At 40.1% G+C, this 22,529-nt stretch overlaps 1 protein-coding gene and 1 long non-coding RNA gene across 4 annotated transcripts in view; one reads left to right on the forward strand and one right to left on the reverse strand.

Annotated features, from left to right (window-relative positions):
- Positions 1 to 22,529, forward strand: part of LOC113744455 (uncharacterized) — a 230,502-nt gene that overhangs the window by 171,628 nt on the left and 36,345 nt on the right. The window contains exons 2-3 of one of the 2 annotated variants that reach the window (XR_003461547.1): positions 19,761 to 19,791; positions 21,894 to 22,066. This is a non-coding gene — a long non-coding RNA (uncharacterized LOC113744455). Of the gene's footprint in view, positions 1 to 19,760; positions 19,792 to 21,893; positions 22,067 to 22,529 lie in introns of those variants that run through there. The other variant, XR_003461545.1, reaches the window with a different exon arrangement.
- Positions 17 to 17,571, reverse strand: si:ch73-206p6.1 (phospholipid scramblase 1). Of its 2 annotated transcripts, XM_019258576.2 has the most exons (8): positions 16,750 to 17,571; positions 15,934 to 16,018; positions 7,121 to 7,210; positions 5,543 to 5,585; positions 5,185 to 5,405; positions 4,838 to 4,999; positions 4,147 to 4,308; positions 17 to 3,667 (listed from the first exon to the last, which is right to left on the reverse strand). In XM_019258576.2, the coding sequence occupies exons 2-8, from the start codon at positions 15,976 to 15,978 to the stop codon at positions 3,638 to 3,640; spliced, it is 753 nt and encodes a 250-aa protein (XP_019114121.1). In that variant the 5' UTR covers positions 15,979 to 16,018; positions 16,750 to 17,571; the 3' UTR covers positions 17 to 3,637. The 2 variants fall into 2 exon arrangements, with proteins under 2 accessions (XP_019114121.1, XP_010751757.1); XM_010753455.3 differs by lacking the exons at positions 15,934 to 16,018; positions 16,750 to 17,571 and adding an exon at positions 7,793 to 8,264.

Below are 22,529 nucleotides of genomic sequence, written 5' to 3' on the forward strand. Positions count from 1 at the left end.
CGTCATCTCAGCCAGAAAATCACTGCTGCACACTACTGACATCAGCGACATCATTTATGTGTGGTCTGACCATTTAATCCATACCAAATGTAGAGAGTTCCTGTGTAGTGTAATATCGCAGCACAATTCCTGCAAATGTTTTCTTGCGAAATGCCCCCAGTGAGTGTGATTTCTAAGGAAGTCTCTGCAGAGCAGACCAGAGAAAATGTGGCTAAAAGATAGCCACGTGTTACAGTTGCCAGTAAGGCAGCACAACAAATTTCTTTTTGGCTGTTAGCTAACTCTAAACCTTGGGGGCAGAGATTAATGAGTATAGATCCAAGAATTTTAACAAGAGATTCCCACGAATTTCTGCAGTTACTGGAATAAAAATCGAGTCTGTCATGATGTATATAAGGCACACAGACCATGATCCAGATGTGCACTTCTCTTTATTTTACTGTGATCACATATCACACAGACCCAAAAGTCTTTGGCCAGGCTTTTGGGTCGGTAAAGCTACACTTGGCCCAGCAGTTTAGGCCAATGGGACTGCCATTAGTTTAGCAGGTAATTGGTCATAAATGATAGTAGTGAACAAATTAGAATTTCGACCTGTTAAGTGATGCTGGTAAGCAAAAGACAGACCGTCATTGTTGTCCCCAAGACCATACATGACTAAAACTCTTTTCATGATCACAAGAAAATGGATTAAAAAAAATCATCCCTATCCATGTCCCCTCTGAGCCTTCATGTGCATGCATCCACAGTTAGCATTGCTCCAACCAACTTCAATAACTACAGCACTGCTGTGTCGTATATTCCAGAAAACCATGCCAAGCAATGTGTAAAATCTATCATTATTATGTGGTGGTATTTGCCATGACTCACAGAAAAATGACAGTATATTCATGTGAAATTTAAAATGGGTAATACTGCTTCACAAATGTTTTTTTCTGATATTGCATTCTCATATCAGGGTATGTTAATGAATTGTCACATATACTCTTTAGTTAATCTGTTAAGCTCTACAAAGTGAAACAATTGAAATCGTGCAAATACTTGTTTGTAGGCGGAATATCCAAATAAAGTGTTACCTTCAAATGTTGGAATATTTCCAATCGTATATCGTTATTTTTTTTACCAGTTTGTGAAAAAACACCGTACATGTATGAGCTGTTCCAAAGAAAAGGCAAAGTTACTCAGCCCCAAAGTAGCTCTTTTCATTGATGTGCGATTAAAAAAAGCTTAAAAAGGCAGTTTTAATGAGAGTTCTTTAGGTTCATCCAAGGTTAACAGCTTCAGGTTAATGGCTTACTTGAAAAGGCAGAAAATGAAATGTTCTCATTTCCCTTTTCATGTTATCCTTCAAGGACATCTATGTTTGATGTAATCGGCCCAATCAATTACTCTACAAGCCAAATTTTTTTAAGCAAAAAAGGGTGGGAAATTACATTTACATTTCACAGGGAACGTTCCAAGAAAAAAAAAAAATGCTTTAAAAAAGGTGAAGGTGGCAATTACAGTACTGTAGGTAGACCCCTACTGATTAACATCATGGCTACTGTTATACATGACCATTTATGTGGTAACACTCATATAAACTGTATTAAATTGACTGTAGAGCCTGGTAACGAGTGCTGTTATAAAAATCTTTTTTGAGGATCAGTGGTTTTTATGCCAAATGCATTTGGTGATTGAAGAAACAAAAATCAAAAGAATAGCACACATCACAATATTATTTTTTATTGAAGTGTTTCCATGGACTATTTGCACAATTTAAGCTTAGCTCAAAGAGTTTATTTGCATTCATGGCATGACTAAATGGTTTATTAGTTCACAGTAGTAGTGCAAAAGTAGAAGAATAAGTACTTTTTCTTTTAATATATAACTGACTGGGAATAGCAAAATTCCCTTTGTATCACATTCTGACTTTAATTTTTGGCTGTTAAACACAATCAAATAGCCTTCAGAGATGTAGCACCAGCATCTTATACAATAAATGCAACCGAACAAGACATGTCAAATGATCAGGCTAATCTTAATGGCAAGAATCTTATCCATGTTTACTTAAATTGAGTAGTTTCTCAACAACTTAAGCCACGAAAAGAGAATAGACTGCAAAAAACATCCACGATAAGGCTTAATCATGAATTTATTCTCTTATCAAGTTGCTTCTCATCAGGTTTAAGATAAATCCACTTGGTAACTCTACAAACAAGTGAATATATTAAAAGCATAAAATACTGCTTGAAACTGTAGCTATGCCGCTATATGTTAATAAATGACCTAAGCTGTATGTTTCTTTCCAGTCCTCCAGAACCACAGATGACTTTATATGGATGAATCATATTATATCATAATGTCAAATATCAAAAAGAGCACATACATAATGTCTTTGCTACAATACTTTGTACGATCCCTAATCTGACTCATGGCCACTCTCCTATTTGAATTTGAATTCTATCAGTTAAATCATTTAATGGAAATTAAGATTTTATTTAGCATTTTTGACACATGGAGAGCTGTGTCACCATGTGTAATGTAAAAATTCAAGTTGATACACCAGAAAATGTACATTTAGATGATTGAATGACAAAACCCTAATCTTAATATTCATAGTATCAGGTGCAGGTGTGTAATTCCAGGAGCCAACAACATCCAACACTATAATACAGTAGCATGCATTTCAACCTGAGTTTGTCCAAAAATATACAATGTCACCAGACACTAATATCTGAATAAAAACCTATGGCATAAGCAGGCAGTGTATCTGTGTGGGGTTATTCTTAAATGAAAAGCTAGCTCCCTCTTGTGGACAAGATTGGGACATGACATCAAGCCATAACCCATCTGTTCCCAAAGACCACCTCAGGGTCGACAATGCATAATTATTATGGCATCTGAAAATATTATTAAATCCTTTGATAGTTTGTTTTAACTCACACACAAGAACTCTCATAGCACACAGACACACAAGGTCACACACAAAGCAGTGCACACACACGCATTGCTCTTTGTTAACAAAACAGACCAAAATATAAATCAATAAATAAGAACGTTAAATATTTGAACTACATACTACTACATTACATGAGTCCTTCAGTTCTCACACAATATAGCTACAAGCATAGTGTTCTATATAAATTAACATCTCAACTACTAATATGACCAAATTCTGCCATTTGGCTGACCCACTTTGCATACTAACCATAATAACACCAATCTGTCTTTCACAAACTGTATAACAGCACTTGCCTGTAATGGTGTTCCCTTTTCATTACATGTATATTAATACTATCCTTCTATTCATTTTTTTAAAGTAGTAATTATAGGTTGTGGGCCCAGATGGGCTCAGTAACCATAATGTAAACTGAAATTAATACCTCCTGAAAACATTGCCTAAAAAAACACTGCACTGTGCACTCACAGCCTGATAACGTGTTTGAACAACCAACCTGAGCAGCTAAAGACTAAAACAAACCTTCTATTTCATTGTTCATGCAAAGTTATAACATTTAGGTACCTTGTGGTACATTCTTTAAACTATCTGTTTGAAGGTTGTCCTATGTTAGGGCATTTGGGAATGATCATTATGGCTTAATGGCCTTGTTCTTCCAGGAATGTTGTATGCTTTCATGGATATCCTGTTTGGCTCCTAGTTAGTACTCTCAAAGAACATGAAATCCTGTAAGAGAGAATACAATGAAAGTGAAAATCAAATTAGACAGATCTAATGCCTAATTGCAGTTAGAATATATCAAGTGTACAATCTATTCACCGATATGTCACTGCCAAATTCACTGTAAAAACATGCTGAGATTTTAGCATTTAAGCATTTTAGCAAATGGACCACATGCTACTACAGACAAGTCTCACAAGCTGTTAGGCATTTGTGGTGACTGGGGTGGTTTCAGGTCACATTTCCCACAAATGTAGACTAAGTGGCACATTAAGTGGTAGGTACACGGAATTTCCGGCTACCAGTGAGGAGAAACACATAAAATCTGGGTCGTATGAGGCTACTGCATCTGTAACAGCCACATTTTAACAAATAGGCAACTGGACAATCCTAAAAAGGGAATTTAACTTTATAAATAACTTATTTTTCTGACACGCTGAATCAATAACTAAAGACATATATATAAAATAATGCTTGTTACTTACAATGAGAAAACATGCACCGATCATGACGGCCTTCATTTTCACATCCAGATCCATGGGGAACTGGATACCGAAGTTGTCTGAATCTGTAAATGCTTCTCGAAGAAGTCCAGTCCACTGCTTACTGATTTTCCCAATCTTACTGACTTCATCCATTGTCAAAATCTGCAGAAAGAGTTACAGAGAAGAAACGAAACGAAAAAGATGCTGACATATGTTGCATTAGGATCAGGATCAGTCACTAAACGTGTTTGCTTTCATTGGAGGGAGATCATGGTACAATTCATAGTCCCATCCATTGGCAGCTTTTTGCCTGCTGCCACAATAACTGAAGTTTTGTATCCCCAGTAATGACTTCAAAGCAGCTACGGAGGAACAGAGATGGTAATATCATGCTTCAGTTAACCCTCCTCTGGGTCTGGTAAAAGGTCTGTATCACTGACCCAAATCCCCTTCACAGTTCAATCTAATAAAACCAGCTGAGCTGTGGAACAATGTCCACACTGTACCACACAAGAGCATGCCCTGTGCGATGGCTTCATCCAAGCTACAGCCCGCTCTGATTGGAAACATATTTCCTGCTTCAGTGCACGAGGAGGATCCCTTACAAAAAAATGCCCAGAGGGCGAGAATGTTACCGTGTCGTGTTATGTTTTCACAAATTTAATGGATTTCTCTGTTTAGATAAACCCACCTCAAAGTCAACATCTGGAAGGCAGCTCCATCCACAGAAGGGCCCATGGATCTTCAGTACAGGCTCACTGTGTTCGTTTGCAACGATGAATTTAGGGGAGAACGGGTGCCACTGTTGTATAACATACCCTACTGTGTTACCAGGGGGAGCCTGCACTTCAAGCTGAGTGAGGGATTGAGAACAGAGTGTGATTTGTAGTGATATCCTCACAAGATATTGTGTTTCCAAGAAACATAAAAAACTAGACTAGACTAGACAACAATACTAGGCGTGGTGCACAAAAACCACCTTCAACACTGTAATTTTATGGACACAAAGTGAGTGTGCCTAAAAGTGGTTTCACTCACCTCTTGTAGACAACAAGGGAAGAAGCAAGACATGCACTTAAGCGGCCTGGTTACAGAGATGACCTCTTGTCCAAAATTGTCCAGGACGTGGATGTTGAAGGGCCGTAATGGGCCGCAACACTGTCGACTCAGGCAGTCGTTTTCTTCAACAGCGTAGAACACATTCTGGCCCATTACGTTACGGACTTCATACTTGTTGTTGCTTTCGAAACCAACAAGGGCTGCGTGGATAAACAATACGTATAAAGATGAAGTCATTGTTAAACAGACTTTTAGAAATGTGCCATGTGTATGAAACAGAGCTAGCAGCATGAATTATATAGTTTTTCAGAAGTCGATGCATATCTACATACTTTACCTTCGACAAGTTCAACTTTCTGTTTGATGAGTAGCTGATCGACCTAGAAAAATCAGATTACCACATACACTGGATTTAAATTTATGCTTTTTTTTTACTTTTAAAAGGTCCAGTGTGTAGGATTTAGTGGAATCTAGTGGCACAGTTACTACTATTGCTACTATGGTAACCAGGAAAAATGAAAGGCTGTACTAGAGCCAATGTTTAGTTTGACTGTTCTGGGTTACTGTACTGTAGAAACATTACAGTTCAACATGGCGAACTCTTTGGAAGAGGCGTCTGTAGATATAAGATATCTCGCCAAGAGATATAAGACTCATATTAAGGTAACAAAAACAAAATTCTTATTTTCAGGTGATTATACACTAATAAAAACACAGTTGTGCATATTGCATTCTTTTTCCAATATATTATGTAAATGGGGACACCTAAATCTTACACACTGGTGGTTTATGTAAGAGTGCTTGAAAAAAGTTGGCATAAACATGCTCACATAACGCAAAAGATGGTGTGGGCCACTAAGTTGTTAAAATACCTCTGTACCTTTTGTATTTTCCAGTGGGTGTTGTTATGTACTTTCCAAGCAATACTTGTTTTATACATAAATACTCAAATTTTTTCAATCTACAGAAGAGAGGGGTGGTAGACGGGTCGGTCAATAAGCTACTCCCTTCCCATCAGACTATTTTTACAGCTGACAATTTGACCTGTCATAGCAGCAAAGTGTTATTCACAAGATTAACGATCTTCTATGTCCCAGCCAGACTTGACTGTTAGCCAACATGCACAATAGAGGACTCTGAAAGCTTAATGAAATTCAGCCATCATTCATCATATGACGTCATGATGAGGACCCTTTCTTTTATCGGTGCATTGTAATATCAGCCTCTTCACATTTTTGGTGTGAAATATGTTTCAAAACCAATTTGCTTGAGAGGAAACGTCCTACTTCTTCAGGTTTCCCCTGTGCTACTTGGACTTGATGGTGGTACTATATCCTGAGAACACTAAAGGAATAAAAACTTGCTCATTTCCCCTGGTCTCGATTAACAGACTTTATAGTATGGAGACTATAAGCCGCAGGACTAAGTGGCACTAACAGTCAGCCAGTGGAGAGAAAGTGCAAAGGAATCTGAGATGTCTTATCCTGAAAGGTTTATTGAAGCTTGGCCAAGGAGAATGAAGGATTCATCAATACGCTTGTTGTGACGTGATATCGCCTCTATCCTGAAGAAGATGTCCTCTCTGGCCCTCTCGAATAGTATCACAACTACTCTATGTACTTAAACGGTCATACTCAATGCATCTACGGTATGAGGTATTGGTCATTACTTTACAGATAATACAGATAATACTTTACAGTTGTGTCTAGAGAGTGACACAACCCTATCCTCTGACCTTGGTTGCCATAATAATGATCACAATGGTGCCTGCTTTGTATCTCCAGGAGAAGTCAATGTCCCTATCTAAGGTTTAACACTGTAACCTCCACATGTGGCATGCTAGAATAAAAAAGACCTCCCTCATAACAAGTATTAGCCTACTTTAAAATAAGGAAAAGAAAAAAAAATGCCTTACCTGGGTCAGGTATTCTAATCCTGGTGGACAGCCTGGCATTCCCGGGTTGGGCACAGCATACATATTCATTTTGTTAGACTCGAGGGAGACCTGTTGATAAATGGAGTGTTCAAAATGAGATATGGCGCCATCTTGTGCTTATTTAGGTGACACTCATAAACAAATGGGGATAAATCGCAGCAGATGGACAGCAGCGGTTCATATATCAGTGCTATGTTGTCAAGTTAACTATCTTGCCAAACATCCGTCCATGTCGGGGGGGTGTAAACGAGTCCAGCAGCCTCGGGGGAGGGGAGCCGCCGCAGACCGTACATGGTGGGCGACACAGATAATCTTCTATCTGGAAGTGACGGGGGCTTCTGACGGGAAGACACCACCATGAGAAATCCTCTTTACTCCGTTTGTTTAGCAGGCCTAAAGCCGCCCGTCACTTTTATGTAGGTCACTACATCTCAGCTTTCTGTGGCTGATTGTGCTCAAAGTAGGGTGTTTTGTGGAGGTTTCCTGAGCTGGTAAAGAGAGCGCACGGCGTGGTTTCACCAGCATACTTTTTTCATTTCTTGTTAAAAGCGTCGAGTTCAGTTAAACATCGTCAACATTTACATTACAGCACATACAGTTTATATAAGCCACGAAAGAGACAGCTGTTTTATCAGAATCAGAAGTACTCACCGATATTTCACCTGCTACTTAAAATAATAACAGGCCACTCCGCAACCAAGCCTACGGAATAAACCTATAATCTCATTGGTCGACGTCATTGTACTTCCCATTTCCATGCGCCAATGACAAGATGGGGAGTATAGAAGAGAACTCAACAGAACAGAGCAGAATGGACTAGAACTGAATATATTAGAACATATCACTATCATATAAGTGACAGTTTGCAGAAATATAGAGTATAGAAAGCATACACAGTTCATATTAACAGCAATGATTTTTTTTTCTGTATCTGATGTTGTTTTCTGATGAATAGGCACACGTTTGATGCTTCAAAGAGGTTTTATTAGAAGTGTTTATAGTGGCGATGAGTTAACATATGACAATAATTAACAATCCCACAGACAACTAAAGCAGAGTGAAAAGATGTTACATCAATATCTCGCAAATAAAACTAATAATTAGCATCTGTATTCATACACTATTGTTTATTTCAGATAGTTTTAGTCGTGCCATTTTTGCTCTATGTCTATCTAGTGTTGTTTGTTTTTGTGTCTTCATTTCTGCTGAAGAATATAGTGTATAACACGGTCTAACATGTTCCATACCTCTGCATACCTGCTCCACCACTCATATTCAGACATTCACTCCAACTCACGCACACTCTATGCTTAAATTATTACCTCTCTAATATATATGAGGGTTGATGTTGATACTCTGCGAGGTTTATATGAAGTCGGCAGATCTCGCTGAACTGTGCAACTTTGAGGCCTTGAATCTAATCAGATGCCTGAACCACCTCAGTGGCTCCATTCAGAGCTCCCTCCGGATGTCTGAGCTCATTTCAGCTTGTTTAAACAAGATGTATTCATCACTTATTACTTTTATCCATTACTTAACTAATTACCCAGCAGCTACAGAGGTACCCACTGGTTACCCCAGTGCAGGAATCACCCATTCAATATTTTGGGAAATGCACTTCCTTGCTTTCTGTAGTAAGCTAAAAACAACTTTGAACTCATTCAGTCCATTAAGACACATTTTTATTGTAGGGTCCCCCTTTTACTTTAGATTTATAAGAAAACTTCATAAAAGCCACGATTAAGCATTGACAAGTGTTTTTGTTTTGTCCTCCCGAATAATAATGTTATTTATTTTATTGTTATATGTTATGCATTTACAGTTTTCAATGAGTTTATTCATGTTGCCATGTCTACAGTAAGACTTTCCACCCTCATACAATAATGCTGGCCTTTGTCGGACTAAAAAAAATAAAACTACTGGATGTAGAGTTTAGAACTAAACACTGATGACAAATGACAGTTTGATGATTTCAAAGGTTCTGTTGTTGTGTTTGGCACAACAGATGTTGAACAAACGAAAGCATGAGGCCTTCCACCAAAACATTCACCCAAAACCACATGACATTTATACACTGCATGTGTACATACATATATACAAATATGTTAGACATTAGCCATAAGATATTTGTAGCCAGCGTGACTCAAGATGCATCACCTTAAAGGGTAACTTAGGCATTTTTCAACCTTTTTATTTATTTATTCTCAAATGTTTTTAGTGTCAAAGTGATTAATGGAAATAAGACGTTTTGAACTTGGTCCAGAATTGGATGAGAACACTGCAGCTGGCAGCTGCGAAAATGTAATCTTTACGGGCAAGTGCACACTGTCAAAATATTTCCATTAAAATAGCTTGTTTTTGTGACTGACTGGTTCAGATTGTTATTATAGGTCTCTGACCATAAGACCAAACAGAGAAATTAAACATTTTCTATTCTGTTTTGCTGGATCCACTGTGAGTCAAGGAGAACTCTCATTCTGAGGTGACTTGTTGCAGGAAGTCATTGGTGGAAATATGAGTGTAGTGATGCACTGGAGTGATGCTGGAGACTCAGAACAGACAACATAGCTCCTCCATTGTTGTCCTAGCTGAATGTTAAGCTGATTTTGACAATGTGGATAAGGCCTTTGAATGCAATGGCTGCTCGTAATAATTTGAGCTGGAGTATATAGATAAGACTAAAAACTGAAGAGTGGACAAGGAGGGGCAAAGGACAGAGGAGGTCAAACAGCTGCTGCAAGACTGTGAAACTCTGGAGACAGGTGGTGTTCCCGTGGGTGCTGTGGCCCACAGAAGAGATTTCACAGACCTGATCAGGAAGAGGTTCAGAAAATGATTAATTTTTCTGTCCATAGTGATGACAGACACTCTGAACAATTACTTCTAGTGGACATAATTGCCTGCAAGGATTACGTTGCAGCCCATTTTGTGGCTGTGATGATGCAGTGCTCTCACTTAATGCTGGACTAAATTGAAAAAGTCACCAGTGTGGGACACAATCTCAACTGCAGTGTAAGAAGCAAGTACTGAATTTATTTATGTATAGTGTACCGTTTATGTATGCTGATGACACATCCTTGTATACATTCACATAAATACTAGCCTGGAAAGAGAACCCAAACAGGATTCCAACCCTGTTCAAACATTTACAAGCAGATACTGTATTAATAGTATTAATAAGTATTAATGCCCCTGTAAATATCGCTGTAAATCATCCTAACAGTCAGAATCTGTGCAGATCATTCACAAAAAACAAATGACAAAAACAACATGTGTAGACACAACACAAAAGGATCGAATGAATGCTATCTTTCAAGAATAGCATCGCTCCACTGTAAAGGCCATATTTATACTATCGAATGTCAAGCAATGTTTGCACTATATCTACTTTGTTCTAGCAAATTGCATGTTATGAGAAACACTACACTACAATGCAGTGGGAGAATAATTGTTAACAGCTGCAACCGCCATGCTTGCATGCACAGGCAGTGGAGGCATGATGGTAAAAGTTCTCTGGATATGTTTGTGCATCCTTTTTTTTTTTTTTAAACCTATAGGCATGGCATCTTTTAGGGAGTTGTTGGTGTGGTTTCCTCTGAGAAAAGATGGAGTGATGATGATACAAAGTGTGTTAACTAAGTTATGAATGTCTGTTTCTGTGAGCTTCATTCTCATCTTTCTAGTTTTTTTTGTACAGGTCAGAATTAGGAAGGTGGCTATAGCAACATTGGTCAGGCAGCTTATTATTTTGTCAGTACTAAACCAGATTTCTCTTTCATTTTGAAAATATCACACTTTTAGCTGCAGGCTCTCTGTTGTTGTGATCTGATCAATTCAGTGTCAGCAGGTATGTAGAGAAAGAAAAATCAAATCCGTTTTTTTAAAAAAAGGCACATGTGAAATGTGTCCTGTGTCGAGTGAACTTTTTCAAATTCATTATGTGTGAAATGATCATGTGAGATTTCATGTAGTAAAGAAAATAACTCTCATGGAAGATAACTTAAAGATGGGCTTCCTAAAGAACATCATAAACTTTGTTCTGAGTTATCTGAGTGAATTTTATGTCAGAAACAAGAAGAAATGTAACAAAAAATGTAATTTCATCTCATAATATCTAAAAAAAAAAACCAAAAAACACTTATAAATACCATTACAAAGCTCAATGCAGTAACATAACTTCATCTAAGAGAAAAATCATTACACACAGCTGAACTTGAACTTTATATGCCGCTCATTTATGCTCAGTGTCCACTGGAGAGCAGTGTTGAGCTAATGATGCCCGGCCTCATGGCCATTACTAAGACTAATGCAGATATTGCCTTTTCATTGTAAAACAAAATGGACACAAATAGACACACTGATAAACACACAGTACGCACAAACACACAAAAAATACACTTACTACTCTGTTACAAATGACATGACGTTGTTGGGTCGAGTATCCTTATTTGCGAATACAAATTACCTGATTTCCTCAAGCGCTACTGATTTCTCTACGAAACACTAATGAGAACAAATGATGACTCGCACACAGATCTGCTGACACTTCAGGTGCAGACAACTAAAAACATATTTTAATTGATTCATGTTACAGTAATTGCCCATAGTGACCTTACACAACCTAGAAAACACTGCATACACATTAAGTAGTGCCTTTTCTGCTGCTATTTTTTATATTTTATTTATATATTTATTTAAGCTTTAAACACTCAACTGCTGGTAGCACCAGTTGCCCCCCAACTGCCCAACAAGAACACTAAAAACTTATGTTCTTCATCAGTGAGGTCAAAACAAAGTAATGCAATGACTTTGAAATGGCGGTGTTCTCTGCTCCCATCTGAATAAACAGACCGGACAGTCAGGGGTCTTTGAAAGCCAGTCAGATTGTCTTTCTGACTCCAAGAGCCCAGTTACTCCCACTAGGGGTTTGTATGTTTGCGTGTGTGTGTGTGTGTATGTGTGAACCAGTTGTACAGTCTACATTCTTACCTGTTTTGTCTGTGTGTTTGTGTTTTTGTATGTTGTTTTTTTTTCTTCTTTTGTGCGTGAAGGTGGTGCTCTTTACCCGCATGGGTAATCTTTCGTGCACTCCTAACGAGGTTGTCATATTCGCCGCATAATGAGGAGCCTAAAGATGAATGTAAAAATGCCTCCATTACACCGCTTTCATCCTCTTGTTCATTAGGTTAGCATAAGGTTACAATACATTACGCCAGTCCCAATGTTCCGCACACAAAATTGCATGTGTCACCGAGGGGTTGTGTGTTAGTTTGCCATGATAATGTTCATTCATACACACACACAAATGCATTACATAGTGTTACTGTACCTGCCTAAACTTAACCCCTGACTGAACCTCAACATAACACTCGCATTCAACCCGAATGTGACTCTTTCTTTGGGATGTTTGAAGAATGGGTTGTATTAATGTCCACCTCACAAAGGCTTTCTAATGCAATATGTCTGTAATTCACCCTCACACACACAAAATATGCAAATATATTGGGTATGTTTCCATCATCTGTGGATGTCCAAATTTGCCACATTCACCGCTTTTGTTATTCCGTCTCTGTCTCTTCACCTCTGCCCATCCCTCACCTCCCTCCCTCTTTTTATTTCTCCCATTTCTGCACCCCTGTCAAGTGCTTTGTTTGCTGTGACTTTCCATGCGGTTATCTGAGCGGAGACAGTATGCCTCACCCTGGCACAGGACCTCAGTTTCCACGGCAACTTTATAATTGTTTTGGATGCGTTCCAAACGCCACTGGATACCGAGGCATTATTGATGTCAAAAGAAACATGTATGAAATGAGGAGATGTGGAGGCGTCCATATGGTTCTGTACACAGCCTCACGCAAAGCCATTTAACCGTATTTCAATGGGAGTTTTGTGATACCGCTGAATAGATCCCACATGTGTCGCATGATATTTCATAATTTTGATCTTTCTGTTTCACAAAGGGATAATAGCACGCAATACAAGCCACTGAACTGTGCAATATTTCCCCTATTCATGTCATTAAGTCATTGTCACAGTATGCACTGCTGGGTGGAGTATGGCGACCCTACTGAATACAATATGTCCATCATGATGCATTTTTTTAAAAGAAATCTGAATAGTGAAAATGAGAATGAAGTCCATCTTGAACGCATGAAAGAAAATAAAAGTGTCCGGCACCAAAAAGCTTTCTCCACTTGCCATAAAGTACGTTTTTGCTGGCCTCATTCACTTCAAGTTGTCTTTGTTTTGACAGGAGAGTCGGTATGAGTTATCCCAGTGCTTGTCACCATAACCATATTGTGACCCCCCCCATCCCCCAGCCATCTTTCTGTCTCTCTTACGCACACACACACACACACACACACACACTAACAGCACCTCTGAGCCATGAGCTGTGGCCACATTAACCACTATGCCGCAACACTCATTAAAATAACATATAGTGTCAACAGCAGTGTGGCCCCAAGTGGATAAACCCAAAATGCTCCGTCTTAACTCACAAATCCTCAGACTTGTCTTTGCATCAGAGAATTTCCCTCCGAGCAGCACGTTTACTTCTTACCGTTGCTTATGAAATGTTCCTCTTTCGGCACTGTTATATCACAGAATGTGTGATAAAAACCGAACTGAAATGAGGTCCTGACTGATCTTTTTTCTCTGATCTCAAGCCTCCCCTCCCTCCGCTTAATTTATGACCTGTGAGGAGGAACCCAGGGAGTGAGAAGTGAGTGAGACTGGTGTGAAAGCCCTGAATAGAGCCGGGGCAACAGGCCCTCCAAATAACACAAAAGAGGCACCACAGCTGTTTGGAGGCAACACAAGCCTTCACGAGGCACTGTCTTCTGCACTGAGCTCCCAGACTGGCACTCACGCTGACTTTGTAAGCCGAGTTGTTATATGAATACTGTAACACAATCATCACATTAAATTTGCGGGTAGAAAACCTTCCAAGACGAGGCTCATGTGAATCGAGTTTAAACAAAATAATATTACCAAAAGAAGGCTGGCTATTTTGCTTGAATAAAATCCATCAGTTTTGTTACTGATATTTATCATTGGGCTTTAACTGGTCACTAAAAGGAGGGACGTTCATACTGTGACATTTGCCTTTGAGTCACTTGATCTTTATATGACGCTAGCAACCGAACAAGAGAGAAAGATGTAAATGAGGTGGAAAAGGGATCAAACCTGCTCTGTTCCATCGCGAGAGCCAGGAGGAGGGAAAGAAAAACAGCACAACAGCCGATCACCTTTACAGAGGGGCTGGATCATTCGAGGAGCCCGCTGAGCCGCAGGAAAGTGTCACCAGCCTTCATGAGCATGCTGTCAAGTGCCGGTTACTGACTGTCAACTGCAGCTAAAAATGATTTCAGAATCCGGGGTTAGAAGTTCAGCGCGCTGTTTTTTTTCCCCCCAGACTGAGGGAAAAACGCTGTCACCATTGCTGGGCCTGTAATAATTTATTCCCCCCTGTACAAAACTCTGTTGGCTCCCCGTTCCTACGTCTGCTTCTTAGTTTTAGCACTCACGCCCATTAGCTAGCCACATGCAGGACACGTGTGAACTTTAAGAATGATGGCGGCTCTTCGTATAACTTAATTGCAGCCCATATTCATCATCGTGACTGTGTAAGAGGAGGCATTATTGCAAAACTGCTTACTGTTGAGCATCTTTGTATGCGTTTAGAGAGGTAGTTTTTCAATGTTGTATTTGCATGTGTTGTCAGCAGTATTGGGCATGGACTACTCTGTTCTGTTGCATAAAATCTTGGCACAAACTTGAAGCTACATTGGTAGGATGAAAAAATAAGCTTGCTCAACTTGCTTCATACTTGCCAAGATTAGATAAGATTCAGAAATTGTATTAATTGGAAGCTTTTTTAGACATTACACTTCTCACTTCTACACATTTTTCTCAGGTACAAAATGGATGGAAAAAGAGCTTAGTCTGCTTTCCTTCTCTTTCACTCTGTCTTTCCCATCCATCCATAAAGAAAGTATCCGGAGCCATCTGCAGACCACGATCCATCCCCAAACACTGGGGATCACAAAGGTGTTATTTTTCAAAGCTGGCCCTGTCCACCTCCTGCCGAGGGTGTGCGGCTGCGGTTCAAGGGAAGGTGGGAAACTTCTGAGGCCCTGTTCCCCTTGTACCCCCCTCCCTGTCGCCTGCCTCCTTGGGGGCAGCCCTTTGAGGGTGTCATAACTGCGGCCTGTATAACATGGGTTACTGCTGACGGCGGTTGGTCACAGTTGATGAAGCCTTTAAAGAAGCCTCCCCTCTCATGGTTTCTGTTAAAATTCTGGGGAGCGGGAGCAAGGCCTGGCTCCCAGACAATTACAGACGTAGTGATGGGAGGACTCTGGAGTGGGCCTGCACTTTGACTTGCGATGGGTAGAGGGTGCTCCAAGTCCATGTTTGAAGAGTGAACGTTGTTCTGTGCATTGCAACCCTACACTACTGCCTTCTCTCTTCCCCCTCCAAAAAAATGAAATCGCCCTCTCCATTTTAGTTTTGTGCCTCTATGCTCACAAGTTGCCTACACAAAATGAGTCCTCCATGTTTTGTGCTACAACGCGGTCTCCATTTCACAAAACTAAAGGGGGAAAAAACATCCATGAAGCCTATGAAATATGCTGTAAATGGACACAGCTGCAGAACATGCAGCTGTTGTGGTGCCATCCTGTTGTCTTGCGGCTTGGGGGGAGGGTGTATGCAAGGTAAAATGGGACAGAAAGCCATGACAGTATGGTGGTAATAGCATGAGAGGGTTCGCAGCACCTGGTACTCACCTCTTTCTCCGGAGAGTCCCTGTGGACATGGTGTCCTGCTGGCATACCGTAAAACTTGATTGTGGAAAACACCACCACGCTGAGACTGATAAAAGGAAAAATAGGAGATGTTTTTATTTTCAAATTTTGGTTGTAACAGCAGAGGAGGGAAATAAATTGTTGTTCAAATAACATTTTTATTTTTTTTATTTCCAAAACCCCTTGTGGATTTCTGACAAATGTTAAGAGTCCAGAAACTTTATTTAATTTTGCCTGTTGCCCTTTTTCTTCTGAAAACAATCAACTTGGTTGCATTGGCACATGATCTGACAGTGTGGATAAAGGTTAACTTGTGAAATATTCTAAAATTGTTAGGTGGTGCGCAGTTATGGATATTTAGTGTGTAAAAATTATTAGCAATTGTTGTACTTTGTCAATTTCTTTTCCTATATATATTGTTTATATTCTACATATAGAGAATAACTAGATATTATGTCAGAGTTTGAATTAAATATAAATTATTGGGATTTTATTTTAGAAGAAAAATGTTGCATGCCAAGGACCACAGATGCTTCGACATGTTCTAATTAATAACATTTGTCATCTATTCTGCAGTTTGCATCTGCAAATACAGTGCAATTTAGTTTAAGAGTGATTATTTTCTATTTAATATTTCGTTTTAAAAAAAAAGCATTTTTAAACATTTATGGGTTTTTTCTGTTGTAATTTCCACATTTTTCTACAACTTCTTCTTTTCTAAATTTAGAAATCAAACAATAAATCTTAGGATTCATTATTAATTTCAAATTCAAATTGATTCAATTTAATTTTCCATACCCGTGCTGAAGAAATGCTCGTCGAGATGCCTCTGCTGAGGTTAGTTCACCAGTACTGAATGCTAAATGAGAAACAACACATGTACAGTGAGTGTGCTGCTCAGGGTGTGTGTGTGTGTTGAACCTGGCCTGGCCAGACAGATACAGCGAGGCGGCCACTTTGCCCTGTGTGAGTCGTTGTTGGTGCAAAGTGCAAAGGCCAGTGCGGATCAGGACTTCTCCTCAGGCCGTGCTACGTGAGCCCCAGCGTGTGAACGACGTGCTCGGAGTGGCCCTGAGGAGGCTCAGCAGCGCACAATGCTCCTCTGTTCTTTGTGCTGTACTTCTATCTCACTCTCTCTTTGTCTCTCTCTTTCTGTCCTGCAAACACACACGTACACACACACACACACACACACACACACACTCATGCACGCACACTGAAGAGTTCTCTCCACACAGTTGGAAAGACAGGGGTCACTGACTGGATGCTCCCAGCTGAGTACTTCAGTGCAGCCCTTCTCAAACACACACATGCGCACAGGCGCACACCTACATGCACACACACACATACACACACACACATACACACACACACACACACATCCGCACATGCACTGTGTTAATGTCTTTTTCCATGCTGGCACCCTGTACAAAGCTTTGGCGATGTTGTAGTCTGCATTTCTCTCTGAAACTCGAGCATTAACTGAATGTTTTTCTCATTCATTATACAATCAGTAAAAATTGTGTCACAAAAACATTCTTAGACGGGTGAGGGAATGCTGCCTCTGTTGCTAAGAACAACAATCTTGATAGTCAAATGTTTTAATAGTATTTAGACAAATCAGTCAGAAATTCCAATTCTGTTTACGGTTTAATTTTATTGGGGCATTTTAACCCTTAGAAAACAATAATGTACTTAAATTAAACAAAAGAATGAAGCGATCAAGTCATACAGGTGCTGCAGGATATATTCTGCCTCAATTCTGTCTGTAGAAAGTTGTCTTGTTCGGGGAAAGCAATCTTACTTAGGGATCCCCGTAAAATGAGTAATTTCTCCGTGAGATCTCTTTTTATATTTATTTTACAATAATGTGACCATTAATGGTCCAGGAAAATTGAAACCAGACATACAAGATATTGAAAAACAAGGTTTGTGCAGTGACTGGGTATTTCATTAGTCCTATAAGGGATGTCCTGCAGTGATTAGCTGGAAAGCCCATAAAGGTACTGAGTTTCACTTTATTACAAGGCAGGCCTTTTATATTACAATAAATTGTAATAACTTGTGATAAAAATAATGCTCAACAAAGCAAACAAGCAAAGTACGGAGGGCATGAGTGATAGACTTTACTCTCACAGAACTTTTCCTAAACTGCTGGACCGTGGTAGGCAGATGATTCAATCGACAACCTCTCAATGCTCCACTGAATTAATTACTGCCATAATGCTGCAGTATCGATCAAAAACACAGTAATCCTATGGCCGTTAATCATTTGTGTCAAAATGGGAGAAACATAACCCAGCCAGACAGCACAGGGGGCATGCAGAGGAAGTGGAATGCATGAGGAACAGGGAGGTTGATCCCTCTGCCGCTTTGACGTCAGGCATCCATCTACTGGTGTTATTCCTTAATCTGATTCACTTGGCTGCTCAGCAGACCAGTGTTGCCTGTTGGAAAGGTTTCATGTGTGTGATGGATGCTATTGTCAGAAATGCCAAGGTCAATATGCGACGCAGCAGCAAAAAAAAAAAAAAAAGAGAGAGGACTTTCTTATTTCAAAAGTGCTTCCCATGTATCATCATCTCTGCAATCTGACCTTGCTTCCCTCTGTAATAACATTCAGAGGGAGGACAACTGCTGGGTGCGTGCTCATGGGCTGGCGTTGATCTTTAAAACGGGTCATGGCGCTGCAGAGAAGAGGCCCGTGTCACTCATGACAGTATGCAGGCGTATTACTTACACTAAGACAGATTTGGAAATGGAGTTGTAGTGTCTGACGTGAATGCTGGGAGACAATTATGTCTTGATTTGAGCATCTTAACAGAGGGGCAACCATGTGACTGTGTGCTCTCTGTACAAGAGTAATTAGCTGATACCGAGGCACATTATCACGTAAACAGATTTAGAGTAATGAAATGTCAATTTTGCCAAATGACAGACAATAAAGGAGAACTTGTCGCATAAACGGATTCGAAATTCAATCTAGCAGTTTGTCAGATTGACTGACAATGTCAGCCGTAGTTACTTTTGCTTCACATTATATGATTTGCTCAACCACATCACCATTAAAACTTAATCTCAGCACTGGCAGTTATGAATACCACATGAGGCAGTGGGCAAACTTCTTGTGAAGTATAAAAGTGGGATTTTCCTTTCAGCAGATCCCGATGCTGGAAATATATGAGCTGATGCAATGCTGCTCATATTAAAGGCCCCCTCTGGACAAGCTTTTTAAGAGCGTATAAAACTACTCCGCTTGGAATGATAATTTGCGTCTGATGTGTTTTTTCCGCCAAAAAAAGTTCAATTAACTTTTTAAATTCTTAAAAGAAAAACATCTACTCGTTCTCCCTCATTGAAAAATCCAAAATCTATGATTATGCAATTATCGTTTCAAACTTTAAATATGAAACATAAGATGTTTTCTACTTTACTGAAAAGTTTATTCTCTGTGTTTGTGCACCGCAGTTGCATACTAGACCAATGATAGCTTCCAAACTAGTTACACTAGTTAGACTAGCTACACGCACGTCTTAAGCACAAAGTTATTTCTCTTTTTTTCAGTGGATGTTCATGCATCATTCTGAATGGTGAAGGTCAAACATCCAAGTGACAATAAGCATTGATTGTAGGGAAACCATTATACTGTAATTTCTACCTACCACTCAGTTAATAGCTTAATTACTGATATAGTTGAAATGGGATTTTCTAATGAGAAGAAAAACATTACATGGTGTGTTATAACAGGGCTGTTATGGCCCAACAAGGTGGACATCACACCATTGAACCCTCTTTTTTTCTCCCCCTAGAGTGATGTAAGGAAATGGCTGCAAACCCAAGGTGTGTTTCCCCACTGGGTCCTCATCTCCGACTGTCCACTGATTCACCGCTCCCACAGGGGGAGACTGACCTCCTCAGCCACCTGGGGACGACCCCCCTATGCACCGTTAAATATGCTCACAGGAAGGTGCCAGAGAGGAGAAAATCATGTCCTTAAGACTCTACACGAGGCCTGCTGCGTTCGCTCTGTCCAGCTTCCTTATTTCTAAGGCCAGGGAATAAGAAATACCCCAAGTCTTAGAAAATGACTTCAATTAACCATAATGTTAATCACTATTGCTCAGAACAAAAGTCAAGCTGAGAAATCCCTTGATGGAAATTGTTATAATTGCCCTAACAACAGGAATGAATATTTCTCCCTGCTTAATTACATGTGACTTAATATTTAAATATACCATTTGCCGGTTTTAAAGTATCTTAATCACAGCCATTAATTTTAAATATCTAGCATTTGGAGTGGCGGGGGAGCAGACAAACACCTTTTACATTGTGACTGGTTACATGTGGCAGGTAACGTTAGCAGAATGTCAGGTATGTATTATGCACGAGGTGCTGCTGACAGGGCCTGTATGCCTCGACAAGAACAGGTAATTGTGCTTTCCTCGTACAGTAGGAGGTAGGGGAGCGATCTGTTACACACAAGCTGCAGTCTTGACTTGTAGCTCTGACCCATCTATTGTCAACAATGGCACCTTTCAGACCAAACTCAGTTTTCATCCATATGATCAAATAAGGAAAGGCGTGAGAATGCGCTGTCCTTTTTTTTATTTTACTCTACAAGACAGTAGTTAAATTCTAATTGCTAATCAGTTGGCCAAGAAATTTTATCACCAACAGTTTTGATTATCAGTTAATTGTTATTTATTGCTGTCTGTATCCAGTTGGGTATATTATTTTTTAATGATTAATTGTCATTCATGATACAGAACTGCCAAACATCAGCCTCTTCTGCTGCCTGTTTGGGTTTAATATCATTGCAAAATGTTGTGAATGTGTCAGAGAAAAAGCAATTTTAAGATATCTTGGTAAATTGTGATGACCTTTTTACTCAATTTATGTACAATTGATTGTTTAAATAATCAACTTATCACCTAAATAATCTTAAATCGAAGCCCCTTCAGGTTTTCTTTGTGAACAAGAAGCTAATATTTTACAAAAACTGACTGCAGTACTAGTCGTCAAATGTTCATTCCCTCCTCTTCCCTCGCTGTGGTCATTTAGGAACCCGTGGCATGGCTTCTCGAGGTTCAGGGGTGGCAACCCCAGTGTCCTGGCCAGCAGCCAACAGTGACACTCCCAATCTGGCCACCTAAATCACCGCCTCATCTAATTGGCCAAATCACCCGCTGTTCTTAGACCCCCATTGCTGCGTGGCAAAGGCCTTCTGAGGAATCAGGCAATGTTTGTAAACTGTTAATGTTGTGTTTGGTCAGTGTTCGGAGACCCTTCCAACAGTCAGGAACACACAGGTTATAAGGTCCTGGGGAAAAACAAAAAAGAAGTTTGGATCAGTAGAGCATTAAACCTAATTTTTCCATTTCATGGTTGATTTTCAACAGTGAGACAAAGTTTCCAGTTTCAGAGCAATTACTGCAATATACACAAATCAACCAGACACTGGGATGCAGCATTTCCACCATGCTGTCACTTATCGAGAGTTGACAATAAGCTGAAATGCTGCAGGGCTCACAAACACGCAGACATACATAGAGAAGCACACGTACACACGCGAGTTAAGCAGGCCTTTGGGTCACGCAGTGTGAGTGAAAAACAGAGAGTGGGAGTGAGCGCGAGCAGCTGCAGGAGCCATGGGGTGGGTTGGGCCTTACGGCGAGCAGCGAGGGGCTGGGGGAGGCTTAGGGGATGGAGGAGGCTGGGGAGGGCTGCGGGGAGACCCTGAGCCAGGGGCCGCCTGTTTAATTGGAGCTCATTTACACAGCAGTGGAGCAGGAGACACCTGAAGGGCCTTCCCTGCCTTATCAGCTAAATGGCTCCCACTCCCCATCTTCCACAAGTCAGATTCCTCTTCTTGTTTACTCACTATTGTTTTTCTCTCCGAACACCAGTCCTGCTTCTGATATTACACTTTTTTTTTTCTCCAGATTTGGCGGGTTACACTTAAAAACCAGAGAAAAAGACAGCAGCAGAAGAGGAAGTTCTGAAAACGTTGCTGCACACAGGTTGCTGACAAGCCTCGTAAAGTGAATTATAAATGATCTGTGCTTTTAGTGTGTTATGCTGTCTTAAAATAATTAAATCACTTAGTCTTGACGTTGATAATACCCACCATACCATCTTCCTGTAGCTTTAAAAAAGAAGGTACAGGATGGCGAGGTGGAAAACAGGAGGGAGCGTTGAGGGGGAGTATGATGAGGAGGAAGAGGAGGAGGAGGAGAGGAGCCAAAAGAAGGAACAACTTACTGTAATCATAGTCATGTTCAATCAGACACCTGCTATTAAGTTGATAAATACACTTTTCCCAGTGTGAGTCCGGATACACTGAGTACCCCTAAGGCACTGTTCTGCTCTTTAACTACCTACTCTGCCTGGCTTCTTCACTCAACCACCGACTCTCTTCCCATTAACTCACATTTCACCCAGTCTCACAAGATGTCCCGAAATCCATTCCTTATAGGGAATTGTGTGATTGACTGAATGCAGTCCTCAACGGTGAGACTGAGAACAGATTTGGTGAGTGGTTTTTCTGGCTGTTGAGGAGTGAAAGGGCAGGGAGTCGG

This window comes from Larimichthys crocea, chromosome XXIII, assembly GCF_000972845.2.
Source record: "Larimichthys crocea isolate SSNF chromosome XXIII, L_crocea_2.0, whole genome shotgun sequence".
NCBI lineage: Eukaryota > Metazoa > Chordata > Actinopteri > Sciaenidae > Larimichthys > Larimichthys crocea.